Source organism: Lygodium microphyllum, chromosome 23 (assembly GCF_053477565.2).
Source record: "Lygodium microphyllum isolate KBCC chromosome 23, Lygodium_microphyllum_v1.1.10, whole genome shotgun sequence".
Lineage (NCBI taxonomy): Eukaryota > Viridiplantae > Streptophyta > Polypodiopsida > Schizaeales > Lygodiaceae > Lygodium > Lygodium microphyllum.
Genome location: NC_141157.1, coordinates 10,556,278 through 10,570,671, shown reverse-complemented (window position 1 = coordinate 10,570,671; position 14,394 = coordinate 10,556,278). Strand labels below are relative to the sequence as shown.

The 14,394-nt window shown below is 38.9% G+C and overlaps 1 protein-coding gene across 6 annotated transcripts in view; it reads right to left on the bottom strand.

Annotated features, from left to right (window-relative positions):
- The window catches only part of LOC148015870 (Lojap-related protein), a 126,094-nt gene that overhangs the window by 75,817 nt on the left and 35,883 nt on the right, over positions 1 to 14,394 (bottom strand). For all 6 annotated transcript variants that reach the window (XR_015688080.1, XR_015688081.1, XM_087664156.1 and 3 more), the window contains exon 2: positions 2,805 to 3,038. Coding sequence is in view for 4 of the 6 variants with exons in the window: in XM_087664156.1 (XP_087520282.1) it covers positions 2,805 to 3,038 (234 nt within the window). In the remaining 2 variants the exon portion in view is untranslated. The remainder of the gene's footprint in view (positions 1 to 2,804; positions 3,039 to 14,394) is intronic.

Below are 14,394 nucleotides of genomic sequence, written 5' to 3'. Positions count from 1 at the left end.
GAGGATCCACCTAAATTCGGGCCCTTGGATCTTTAGCAGCGACTTGGTGGCTAGGCCTTCATATTCCTTCCAGCATGGAATCACGGAGCTAGTGGCTTCTCCCCCGAGGTTGAGTTTCGGGTTCTACAGCTCATCCACTCTCCTGACTATCTTCAAAGGTCTCCTTTCAGGTGGTATTCTCAGATTACAAAGTGGATCTTCTTCGTTCCTTGGTCAGCATGGAGCCACCTCTTGAGATCGAGTACAGGCATATCCTTATGGTTCTCAGCACCACACAAAGTCTGATATTCCTCCTATCCATTGCATGTTTTCATCATCTTTGTACTAGGGCACTTGGGCAAGTGAATAACTTTCCCACAAGGGACACTGTCCAAGTGGCACGAGCTACATGAGCATTCTTCAGTATGTAGCATTGTATCTCCACCTCACTCTTCTCTTATTCCCCTTTTTGGGCCTAAGAGGAGATGTTGAGAAATCCTTCACCCGCAGTTTGTGTTTTTACGTTTTTGTGTTTTGCATTTAGGGTTTGTGTTTAGGGTTTACAACCCCAAAAAAGGCCACCACCCTAGACTGATTATGCCTATTTATATGCCACTCTCTCATTCATTCCTTATGGCTAATTTATTCAGTCCGTCACCTCTTCTCTCCAACCTCTCCACTACTCTCGCACCCCTTCAGGAGGACATTGCGGTTCATGGTTCGTGGCTATCTTCATCTTCCTTTTGTTACGGCACTCTTGCCCCTTGTATCACATTCACTCCATGATTCAAGTCTTCATCATTCCATTCATCAAAGTTTCTTCTCTGATCTCTTCTATTCTCAGTGTTTGTCGAGTTCATTCTAAGTTCCTCCCCGCAAACTCTATTGTCTCGCTAGTACGTCATTTTTTGACACATACAAGACTGAAAAACGTCTTTGGAGGTTGGAGAGAGGTATTTTTAGTGTATTCAACTTGCAAGAGAGAGGAAGGAGATGCTGTTGGTCTAATTTGTAGCCATCGGAAGACCTTCTGAGGTAGCCAACGGCAAGAGAAGACCAATCAACAGTAGGTGACAACATCTACAGGCTATTGAGATAGGGCAACAGCAATAAATGCCTGATTTTCTTCAGTTATTTGCATCTACAAGCTGTTGAGACAGGGCAGCAGCAATAAACGGCACATTTTCTTCAGTTCTTCAAGAAGAAAGTCTGAATTTTCTCTCTCCTCGGTATTCTCTCTCATCTCCCAACTGTAATTAAGTTGTAATCAAGGATTTACCACCCATCCACGGAAGGAAGGCTGGTTACAGGCAGAAGTGATAGCACACCAGTTACCTGTGATCAAGGGCTTAGGCTATTAAATTGCAGGCTCATGCCAATTTAAGTGTGCAACCATGGGGTACAACCAAGTATGTGGGCAATGTGTCAGACGTGTTTACACTTGCTAGGATTGATCTAATCAAGTACAAAAAAGAGGTCATGCCAAGGCTGGGAGGTGAATTGAGCAGCTCACGGACAAATTTCCTGTTTCTTCTTCATTGCTTTACTGTTGACAGCAGTAAAGCACAAGGTAGAGCCAAGTAAGTGGGTGATGTCGCAGACATGCTTACACTTGCTTAGTATTGAGATCATGCCAAGGCTGGGAGGTGAGTTGAGCAGCTCACACACAAATTTCCTGTTTCTTCTTCACTGCTTTACTCATAGTTGGATTCATACTTGTATGAAACAACGTATCAGACATCTGAAAACGCATGAAAAGGGTATAGCATACCTGCCCCTTTCCCAAAAAAAACCCCTCATCCAAAAAAAGAAGAAAACTTTGGCATCATCACATAGCCCTTGTCAAATATCAATGTCTGTTATGCTTGATTTATATTTTGTAAGCTTTGTTGAAATGTTTAGAATTCGAGGCAAGTTTCAAGTTAGAGCTCTTTTAAATGTTTGTTTTTATTTAAAAATTAGGGCAACATATGATCCATCCCAGGGGTCTGAATCATACTTCAATCATACTTTCATAGCCATTGAAAACCTAATTTCTGATTACACCAGCAATCAATTCTCTTCCATCTATTATAGGCACATAGGCAACTGTATTAAGATGGAATTTCCAATTCCTTGGATGCCTTAACAACGTTGCAACCCTTTGTTCTCATATGCTTCCAGACATTTAGTCTCTGTATGCTGAAAACAATAAGAAGCCATTACATTTCCACTAATACAGAGATATGCACTCTGATTTGCAGTAAACCACCATATATTTCATGCACAACTGGTTGTGCACTTGCATCAACATGATATGTCAGCTTACATCTCCACTAATACAAATATATGCACTCTAATTTGCATTAAACCGCCATATATTCCATGCACAACTGGCTGTGCATCAACATGATATGTCAGCATCACAAGATCTTTGAACAAAAGACAATACATGTAAAGTCCTCTTTGTAATCCCCTCATACTTCCTATGTCATGCATTATAGCGTGATTGTTATCCACAGGGTTATACCATCAAATATAAAGCTGGAACCAAAACTGAAACGTTTCTGGCATGCCAAATCTAACTTTGACAAGCCATTGCTTTATGAGTTGTCTACGTGCATACATCATTCTCACAGCTTCTCACTTCACTTAACAGGTTGATGCAAAAATCCATTTTCTATCAACTAAGTCTTCTCAAACTAAAAAGAAGTCATGCACACAAGAGCCTAAAAATTGAAGACAGAAATACAATACTTGCATTGGAACATAGAATCCAAGTGTCTTAACTTGATAACACGATCATGTTTGCATTTGAGCAACTAGAAATCATAACTGATACCAACCTTATAAACTAGAGCATCTGCAATTCCATGAACATGACGATCAGAATTTCCAGTTGCCACAACCATCATGTCTGTCCACTCACATCTATCATGAACAGCAAATGTCCGAACATCCCTTGCACGTACATCTTTGAGCACTTCTTGTACCTCTTCTAATGTCAATAACTCTAAAGCTTCCTCCATAGCATCATCCTCAGTTACATCCTCAAACTCATAGTCATCTTGAAGCATTTCCTGGGTACAAGTTTCAAGCTTTCAGAAAACAGAAGATGGAACCTTCCGCAAAATTTAATAAACTTCCAACATCTTGGGAAACTAAGCATTTCCTGTCTCAAATGGACATCACACTTCAGATTCACAGCATCAGTAGTACAAAATCTCATGAGAAGAACTGATAGTAGCCTTCGGCCAAGGCACTACTATACACAAGCTATATGCGAGTAAATAATATTGGACAAGCTATAATGCACACCAAAGGACAGTGGCAATGTATGACCCTTCAAATCAGGGCTCCAATATCTGGCAGACTGTCTCTGACTAACCAACTGCCCACATGGAAAAATTTGGTTCTCTCTATCTGGTTTTCTGATCGAGGATGACTGAGCAACTCGAACTTGAAGTTGTTTCCTACTTCCCAAACACAAATTTTCAAAAATTACTAAGCATACATAGAGTCCCTAAGAATCCGTGGGTCCTCAAACTGATAAGCCAATTCTGTTGCAAAATTATGATTTGCAAAACCCTCTCCCATCTTTGTGAAAAACGAACAACTAAAAGAGCGCCATGGCTCATCTGAATTGTTCTAGGCAATCCATTAGAATCCAGGGAAACACTTTCACATCTCAGCCTTGTTAACTTGACAAATTTAAGATTTTACCATGTGTGCTCAACACATTCTTTTCATTTTAGCACAACAGAAAGCCTGTGATGCAACATTCAACACATCTTTTCATTTTAGGACAACAAAAAGTTTATTTTATAAAAGGCATGTCACCCTGGATGACTGACACAAGTTGCATATGACATTCTCTAAGTATCTAATCTTAACATCTCTCCCATCTGGTAGATAAGGTTCCTCCTTATAGAATAGCAAGCCATTACCACTCACTCACTCATGCATCCTAATCAACAGCTGCTCAATCCCCAATAACAAAGCCATTGAGCTCCCAACAAGGAGCTTTTGCCAATAAAGTTTTAAGTACCTACTAGAAAAGCGAAGCCCTCTAAGAATAGTAATAGGTCCCATCATATCATGATAAATCCCAAAATCACCTCCCTAATGTGACTAGAATGTCTCCCTCGCAATTTAACAATCCTCTACTAGAGCAAATCAAGAAAGTCAAAATCTCAACTTTTGCCTTGCCAGGATTTGACATAAACCTACTTACAACTCCCACTGCACAAGCAATGTTAGGTCTAGTGGCAACCATAGCATACATGAGTGAACCACAAGCTGAAGCATAAGGAACACCCTTCATAGAGTTGGCTGCCTTATCATCTTTTGGGCAATCTGCCTTGCTAAGTTTAAGATAAGGTGGAAAAGGTACACCAAGAAGCTTAGCATCAGCCATAGAAAAACGACCAAGTACTTTGCTGATGTACTTTTCTTGTGAGAGAAATAAAAGCTGCTACTCTCTATCTCGTGTCACACACATGCCCAAAATATGTTCAGTTGCACCCAAATCCTTCATGGAAAACACTGAATTCAGCTGTCTTTTCAATGCATTAATCTGGCTTTTATACTTACCAACAATAAGCATATCATTCACATAAAGCACAAGTATAATAAGGCTTCCATCATCAGCCTTCTTAATGTATAAGCAGTGATCTACACTACTCGTTTTAAATCAATGTGAGAGCATGAAGGCATCAAACTTTTTAGACCATTGTCTAGGAGCCTGTTTCAAACCATACAAGCTTCTCTTAAGCTTACATACCAAATGCTCCTTTCCTTGTATAATAAAGCCTTCGGGTTGTTTCATGTACAACTCTTCTTCCAGATCACCATGCAAGAATGCAGTTCTAACATCCATCTGATCGAGTTCAAGATCCATAGATGCTACAATGGCAAATAAAACTCGAAGAGTGGTCATTTCGACAACAAAAGAAAACACTTCCTAAAAATCAATGCCCTCCTTTTGTGTATAGCCCTTAGCCACAAGTCTGGCTTTGTATTTGGGTTTGTCATCCACATATTTGATTTTATAGACCCATCTGTTAGAAATGGCTTTCCCATCCTTGGGCAATGTAACCAAATCCCAAGTATCATTCTGATACAATGACTTCATTTCTTCTTTCATAGCTAGCTCCCACTTTTTCTTTAATTCACATAATAAGGCCAGTTTACTTCACAGTCTCAACTTGGTAATCCTAAAGATCAAACCAAGAATTATGCATCTCGGTCTTCTGATGCCTCTCCACATTCTCCTCCTCCTGAAGAAGAACTTAAAGAATTGGCATCACGTTCTTCTCCTCTTCCACAACAACATTATCTTGCCCTTGGCAAGAGAAACGAACAACCATTTACTACTACTTCTTGTGTTCCATTATATTCGTTGAAGGACAAAGATTTGGAAAATCAAGATCTTAGCAAAGAAAAGCAAAAGAGGTCATCATCCATGCTCCAAGGTAAGCACGATCATGTTGTGCAGCTAGCTCAAGAGAGTTGCATCTGCATATGTGAGGACCTATTGTTTGAGAAGGTGATATTGGGGGATCAAGATCTATTACCTGGGGAGAGAAATGAAAACTGGGATCTTCTCCCAAGATGTCGTAGAGTATTTCATCCCATTCTCTTTCTTGCCAATGCTTTAAATCAATGTGGTGAACCTCAAATTGGTGATGAGGTGTATCCTTATAGCATAGGCTTTTAGATCTTCTCGAACCTCTTTATACTTAAGAGGCTCACCTTCATCTGTGAGAAAAATGTAGTGCAAAGAAGGATCAAATCTTTGTATAGGTCTTCTAACACGAGTAGACCTTCTTACCCAATGATTTGTGTTATCAAGTAATTGATCCACATCCAAGGGAATGTCAATGACCTCATTGTTTGGCTGCTGAACTACATGTTCAGGTTGCTGTTATACAATTTCAAGCTACTGTAATTCATTTTCAGCATGCTGATTTTGGTACTCAAGCTGATGTTCAGCATCCCCTTGCTGCCCATTTTTATCTGGCTCAATAATAATACATTGATTGTCATAATTAGCATCAAAAGGAGCTGAATTTTCAGTGGCTAATGGCTGCTCAAGTAACTAATCATGCTGAAATTTAACTTTCTTTTTGTATGAGTCATTAAATGTGACATTTTTCAATAGCTTTGACACATTAAATACCACATCCCAGCTCCAAAGCACCTTTTTCCTGCTTGGAACCCAAACTCTATAGTCCATTTCACCTTCATCTCCACAACCTATGAAGATGCCTCTGTGAGATTTCATGTCAAGTTTGATTCTCCTATCAACAGATACATGTACATAGCATTCGCAGCCAAAGACCCTTAAGTGGTCATATGAAGCAGGTTAACCAAACCAAACCTCTTCATGGATGCCACTTTCAAGTGCACGATGTGGAGATCAGTTGCAAATATGCACCGCAGTTTTAAGTGCCTCTCCCCAAAATGATTGCGAGAGATTAGCTATGGACAACATGCACCGAATCTTCTCACATAACGTGTGATTCATTCACTCAGCCACACCATTAGATGATAGATTGTAAGGAGCTATAAGCTATCTTTTAATCCCATTGACATCACAAAACTTATTGAATTCTTTAGATACATACTCTCCTATGTTATCTATTCTTATGCATTTTGATTTTAAACCCTTTTGGATACTAACCAATGCATAAAACTTTTTAAAAGTATCCAATGCTTCATTTTTCTACTTAAGCAAGTAAACCCATAGCTTTCTAGAAGGGTCATCAATAAAATAATGGAAACCACTGTGAGTTTTTATTGACATGGTACATACATCAAAATGGACTAAATCCAAGATACATGCCTTCCTAGAGACTCCATGAGAGTATGGATTCTTTACATGTTTACCAAGAACACAGTTATCACAAAAGTCAAGCTTTGAGTTTTTCACATCAACTCTTCCAAGTAAAAAAAGTGCCTGCAAACCCTTTTGGCTCATGTGTCCAAGACGCTTGTGCCATAACTCCATGTGTGACTGCACTTCAGCAACTACAACAAACTTTCTAGGAAATGCCTTGCAGTAGACCAAAAGTAGTGAAGTAACCTTTGTTATCTAGCTACCCAACAAAAAGCAAGCTCTTCTTGATGATGCTAGGTACATACCTAACATCATGAAGGATCAATTCTTGACCATTTTCAAGAGCCAGGTGTATGATGTCCATTCCTTCAATATCACATGCATGATTCTTCAATATCTACATAAGAAGAAAAACACTCCAAAGATGGGAGTTACATGAAATGAAGCACTGTTGTCAACAATCCACGAGTGAGACAAACCATCATGAGCCGATAGCAAAGTATCTATCACATCTATTTTAGTGATATACATGTTCTCCACTCTCAAAGCATGTGGATCTACAAAATGCAACTAGCAAATCAGTATCTTTATCCTCTTCTATTTCCTCAATAACACAAGATACCACATTTGCTTTTTCTGTCTCTTTAGGGGTAGAGCTGTCATCCTTGTTATTCTTTTTGCCTTTTGTATTAGTATGCTTCTTGCATTCTTATTCCTTTTTAAAGTACCTGCAATCGAGCTTTTTATACCCTTTGCGACCACATTGATAACAAGTTATATCTTGTTGTTTTTCCTTGCTTTTGCTGCAATTTTTGTTTTTATTGGAGAAAGTTGTTGCCTATAGAAATATGCTAACACCTGGGGCAAGGACTGAACACCAACAAAAACGCAAATCTATGTTTTGGTCAAAACATAAATGTTTATGTCCTCTGATGCAAAAAAGCCGTTTACCTAGTCCCTGGAGACTGTCGCTGAAACCAGCCCTCCTTCTTGAAAGGGTAGTAATTCCTTGATTAAGCACTTAATTATAGCAATCAACAAATAAACATAAATTGAAATGCACAATTTACCTTAATAATCTTGGACAATAGATACCCAGTTGGCCCCATAGCGCCCCTTTCGGTATTTATTTGACTTTAATTGCTGATAGATTCAGTAAAGTTGAGATTTCACAATCTCCTTTGTTGATCCAAAAGCCCCTTGCTATATATACAATTGGCAAGAAACTTGGGCCAATTGCCCCTTGATTTTCATCTAGGAATTGCATAAATGAAACCACTAACTAGCCAAATGTTGCCCCAATTTATAATGGATGGTCTGGCATCTGAACCCTGTCATTTCCGCAAATTTCAAGTGCTGATTTCAGTGTACAATGCATTCTCTTATTGGCATGGATCCCAAGGTGACTAATAAACCCTAATTTATACAAAAATTTAGGGTTTACAACAAAGATCTCTCTACTCTTCACCAAATTTGGCTGGCTATGTGCTAAAATTGCTCAAAAATGCTAAGATCTCTTGAGAATAGATTGGGGAAGGTGAGAGAAAGCTAAGATAAGAGAGAAATCTGATTTTCTTCACGAGATAACCCTAAATTTGCATTTAATACAGTCATCTACTGCCAAGCACCTCCAAAATGTTATCACCTGATCAACAATGCTATTGCCAGCCCTCGAAAGGTGACTCCCTACTGTCCCCTACCTGCTGAGGCCCCCAAATGGCTATCTTCTGAAGCAAATGTTGTTCTCTAATGATCAGAAAATGAACCAATAAGTCCCTCTCTCTCTCCCAAGTTGTAAACTAATTAAACATCTGAAACCCAGTCCCCAAAAACGTTTTCTCAATTTGCATGGGCATTTTTGCCAAGTGGTAGCCTTCTAAACCCATTTTTCAGCATTATCTAGTCATTTAATTAATTTTCATGATTAAATAATACTGAAAATTGATTCTAGCCCTCCTAACCCTACCCAAAATTAAATGTACCCATCCATAATTAAATTGGCTAGGCCATTTGCAACCTGGGGTGATCCCCAAGCTCTGTTAACCCTTAGATTGGAATTAATTAATTAATTAATACTAGTCCCTAGTGTCACCACCAACTCTTATTGGCTAAATAATTGTCCTAGGGTAAAAACTGACATAAACTAACCCCCAAAGCCCAGCTAGCATAACTTATCACAACTTTTGCCTTTGATACCTACTACATTCTTAAGGTCCTTGGCTTATTACCATGAAATAACCACTAGATGCATCACGTGCTAAACAACCTTGCACATTTGATTAATAACTCAATCAAATGTTATCATCAAGATTAAAGCATCTCAAAATTTTACGTCCTCGTGACAGTTGCATGGTTGCCTAGGGGTAAAAACACATAGTGTGGACAACTTGTTCGAGATGTAAGCGCAATAAACACAAGCTGAAAATTTGCGTTTTGAAAATCTGGACTGCTCAATGAAAACCTACTCTTTGAATAAATCTCCAAACTGTCCCCACTTGGGTGATGATACCAAGTGAGAGGGCATAACAAAAGAGAAACATAAACACAGAGAAAAGTAAAAAGAAAGAGAGAGAGAGGGGGGAAAAGAGAAAGCAAAAGATGAGGGAAGAATACTGCAGTGACTAAAGAAGAATGTTGATACAATGGTGATGGACTGATTAGTCCCTGCACACAACCCAAAGCGTCTTTGAGGGCACCAGATTAGGCTGATGACAATGGCAGCACCAAGCATGGAGAGTCAGAGTGTCAAAGTGTGCACCTGCAAAGGGAAGACTGAAGAGTGTATGTGCCTGCCAAGTGGGAGGATGCAACTATAAATAGCAAGAGCACCAAAAAGTTGGTTGACCTAATCCAAGAGAGGCCATAAATGCTGGCCAACCAGCATTAAATGTTGGTCACATAGAAAGAAATGTTAGAAAAAATAGGGGACACCCCCAAAAAACCCTAGATAGCAATGAAAATGTCTGGCTAGTGTAAACAAGTTGTGGAAAGCAGTAACTAGCCTAGGAATGCACATAGAAAGCCAACGAATAAAGAAAATGCACCTAAATTACCAAAGCTCCTATGTCTCCCTCAAACTCTAACAGGAGCTCACAACCAGGAGATGATTGACTGACATGACTAACTCAGGCAGGCTAACAACACACACACAAACTCTCTCTCTCTCTCTCTCTCTCTCTCTCTCTCTCTCTCTCTCTCTCTACACACACACATACCAAAAAAAGAAAACAAAGATTAAGATATGGAAGAAGAAAATATTAGATTGGAGGAGGGGCTACCATTGTGGCTGTTGAGGCTGCATAGACTAGTGGTACCCTGGTTGCCTTCTATCCGAACTCATTGGACTTAGATGAAACCATCACCCTTTGCATGTACAATCACTTGTTGCATGGCCTTAGGCCTATAACATGTGCACTCAAAAGCCTCGTGCACAAACTCATGGCAATGAAGGCATTGCCATACCTGCCATGTCACTATAATCTATTGTCTGAACCCATGCCCTTCTACCTCAATCTCCAAGAACTTAGGGATTTTCTTGGTGTCCATCTGCCACAGGTATGTGAATCTTTTATGCTTTGCTTAGTATTTGATTAAGTTGTTAATCAAATATACAAATGTGAGATATAAATGCGATAAGCTAGTTAGTCATTTTACAATGATGGGCCAAGGACCTTTAGAAGTTAGTGTTGGGTGTCAAAGGCAAAACTTGTAATAAGTTATATAAGTTATGTACCAAGTGGTACCTAGTAATGGATTTTAGCCTAGAATATTTTATTAGTCAATAATAGCAATGGTGACATTAAAAACTAGGTAGTAATTAATTAATTAATCTCAATTTGTAAGCTAATAAATGCTCGAGAATACTTGGCAATAAATTGATCTAGCCAATTTAATTGTTATCTAATAAAATTATTTCTCTGAGCAAAAAAAAGTTAATAATTAAAAACATTCTGAAAATAAATTTAATTGGGCTGAAAAATGCATATAGAAGGCTGCCACTTGGCAAAAATTGCCCATGCAACTAAAGGGAAGGCCATTAGAGGCTAGTAGAGTCTCATTTCAACATTGTGGAGGTTAGGAGAGGAGGAGAGGAGAAAAGACAATTGCTGCTGCAATTTTCCAGCCATTGGAAATCAACCTAGCAATTGAAGGCTATCAATAAGCTACCCCCAATCAATCAAGAGGCCATTGGATGCAGGTGACAGCCCTTGTAGGCTGTCTACAAGCAAATGACAGCAGTTTTGGGGCCACTTAGGGCAAATAGCTGCATGTGGGCCTCTTGTTGATGATGTGCTACAATCAATTAGCCATTCACAACATGGCAGCACCAAATTTCAATGACTTTTGGCAATCAAACTCTAAAATTTATCTTTCTCACAAGGATGTGAATTTTTAAGATGCTTTAATCTTGCCGATAGCATTTGATTAAGTTATTAATAAAATGTGCAAGGTTATTTAGCACATATGATACACATGGCAATTATTTCATGATAACAAGCCAAGAACCTCGAGAATGCAGTGGGCATCAAAGGCAAAAGTTGTAATAAGTTATGCCGGACAGGTATTAGGTGGTACTCGGTGTCAAATTTGGATGTAGACCAATTTATTAGCCACTAATGTCAATGGTAACATTAGAAACTAGGCATTAATTAATTAATAATTCGCATAGCTAATTTAATGATTGGCTCGTAAAATTAATTTTTTGAGCACTAAAATAATTATTAAATTAATTTTCATAAGCTGGATAATGCTGAAAAATAAGATTAGAAGGTTGCCACTTGGCAAAACTTGCCCATGCAAGTGAAAAAACGTTTTTAGGGACTGGTGGAAGTCTATTTCCAACCATTTTGAGAGAAAAGGAGATTGTTAGAGAGCAAGGAGAGGTTGCTAATGTGATTTGCAACTACCAAGGATTAGTCCTACAACATGTGACAACAGTTTGGAGACCTCCAAGAGCAAGTGAAAGCAACCCAATGTCCTTCTATTGCAAACGATAGCATATAGGATAGGAGAGCAGTCTTCATAGTGGTCCTAAGCTGTAGGTGACAACTTCCATGGCTGTTTGAGCAAGGGAGTTGTAGCTTTTCAACATTTCTCACGATGAAACTTTGAAATTTCTCTCTACAGCATTCTCTCTCATCCCCTAGACATCTCTCAAGTTATCTCAGCATTCTCTCTCATCCCCTAGACATCTCTCAAGTTATCTCAGCATTTTCCAACAGTTTGAGCCATCAAAGGAAGACATTTCAATCAATCTCTGTTGTAAACCCTAATTTACAACAAAAATTAAGGTTTTGACTACTACCTCGAGATACGTACTCAAAATTGAAGCCTAGGACTTAATTTCAACAACTGAAATTAAAGAATTTCAAAGAGATTCAAGACGTCAATCATGCAATATCAAATTTGTGGCTGAATTTGTCTTTCACAGAGCACGGTGAAGGTCAATCTCCAAGCAAACCAAGGAGCAAATTTGTTTGGAGGCTTACTGGTCAATTTCGATAGCACGAGGTACTTGGATTAAAGGCGGAGATCAAAGGATCTCAGTTGTACTCCTTTCATTTGCAATATAAGATAAAGAAATGCCACAAGGAGTGTCAGTTTTGGAGCCAACAGGATATCCAACATCCAAGTTTAAAGAGGTAAAGTGTGCATTTTTAGTTTATGTGAATTTTATGCTTATTGTAATTAGTGCTAAATTAGGTTATTTACCACTTTATCCAAGAAAAAATGTTGGTTTCACTCTCTCTAGCTTCCTCTCTATTTTCTTAGCCAATTCACAGCTTCCCTCACAAGATCTCAATCAAATTCAGTTCCAATAGGGTGTAATTGAAGAATTTTTGCTTCTTTTGAGCCCTAATTTACAACAAAAATCGGATTTACTGGCCACCTCCAAAGGAGTGCTCAAAATTTAGGGCCTAGTACTTGAAATTCAACAACTGAAATATGGGATTTCAATGACTTTCAAGAGGCTAGCTAGCCAACATTGAGTTTGAGACAGAATTTGTCTTCCAAGGAGCAAATTGAAGGCCAATACCCAACAACCAAACCAATGGGTAAATTGGCTTGAAGGCTTGCTTAATGTTGCTATGAATAACAAGATGTATTGAAGATTGAAGGAGATCAAGTTGGATCTAAGTATACTGCAACCTTTAGCAATAAAAGTTAAAGAAATACCACCAGGGACGTCAATTTTGGGGCCAACAAAATATCCAATGTTCAACATTAAGTGATAACATTTGTATTTTCAATTTGTGTGAATTTTATTGTTAGTTATAATTAGTTTTTAATCAAGTTATTCCAAGACGGAAGGCTGATTTCATGGTTTCATTGCCGATATACCATTAACTCCCTTGAATTGGTGGACTTATGACACCTAATTGGAAGTCAACATGGCTTTAGTGAATTGTAATCAGCTGAGGATTACAACAAGAATGTCTTCATACAATGAGATGGGATATAATACCTCTCAATTTGAGATTATACGAAGTGTTGGGGGCAATGCCATGCCTGATCTTAGACAAGGCATGCAGCATGAGCAACGAGCTGAGAACGAGGAGATCGCACAAGAAGTGGGTCCTTCTAGGCCTCTTGAAGCTAATGGCCAACAAGAAGGAGAGGGATTAAAATGTTTGTACAATTGGCAACTGATCCTCGGTTTATGCACTTTTTAAACTCCCCAAAGGAGGGCAATAGAGGCAAGAAGAAAAAATCATTTTCAAGAGCTTTGGGATAGTAAGATGTACCGAAGAAAGAAACAATGCAACAGCATGATGTTCCAAATGTGGATAGTGAGCATAAGCAAATGATGTTCATAGGGCAACTGATGCATATACGAGGCCAACTTAGAAGTATCAATCCAATGCTTTTTGGACAGCATACATGCATGCTAATGTGGGCCACCCAAGATACTTTAGTGGTGGTTCAATTTTCTAAGCAATGGCTAATAATGCTTCAGCCATGGAAATGCAAGGACCAAATGTATTTGGTATGCAGCCACCCATGAATGGTATGCAAGGCCCAATGTATCTGGTATGGTAGGTAAAATGGAAAACCCAATGTGTAGAAATGTTGGCATGATGCTGAGGCACAAAATGGCATGTTTGGTAATGCATTTGCTAACCCATGTGTGTTTGGAAGTCAATGTGTGAATGTTGGTCAAGGGGCAAGCCAATGTACCATGTTTGGCAGCAATGTGAAAGTTTCAAAATTCTGTGTAATCCAAAGGGAAAAATGCATTAAACTTAGTGCAGGTTTTGGGGCAAGTGAAGTTGGAGGTAAAGTTTCCATGTGCTACTTGGTGAACTTTCAAGATTGTTTCACCTATGAAAGAATGTTGGAGAAGCATGACCTAGCAGATCATCCTCAATAATGCACTTTATCTTGATGTTTTTAAATTAGAGTCACTTTTGGATAGGGCTCATTCATGTTCCATAGAGCATAGAGAGTCTAGATTATTATGTGATGCTCAAGGGAGAGGTTGCACCTCCACTCCCCTTATGATGGACAACTCAATCATATAGTGGATCTCAGATGCACTCCGTTTGCACCCAAAGTATGGTATACTAATAATATTTGTCCCATTGGGATCATTG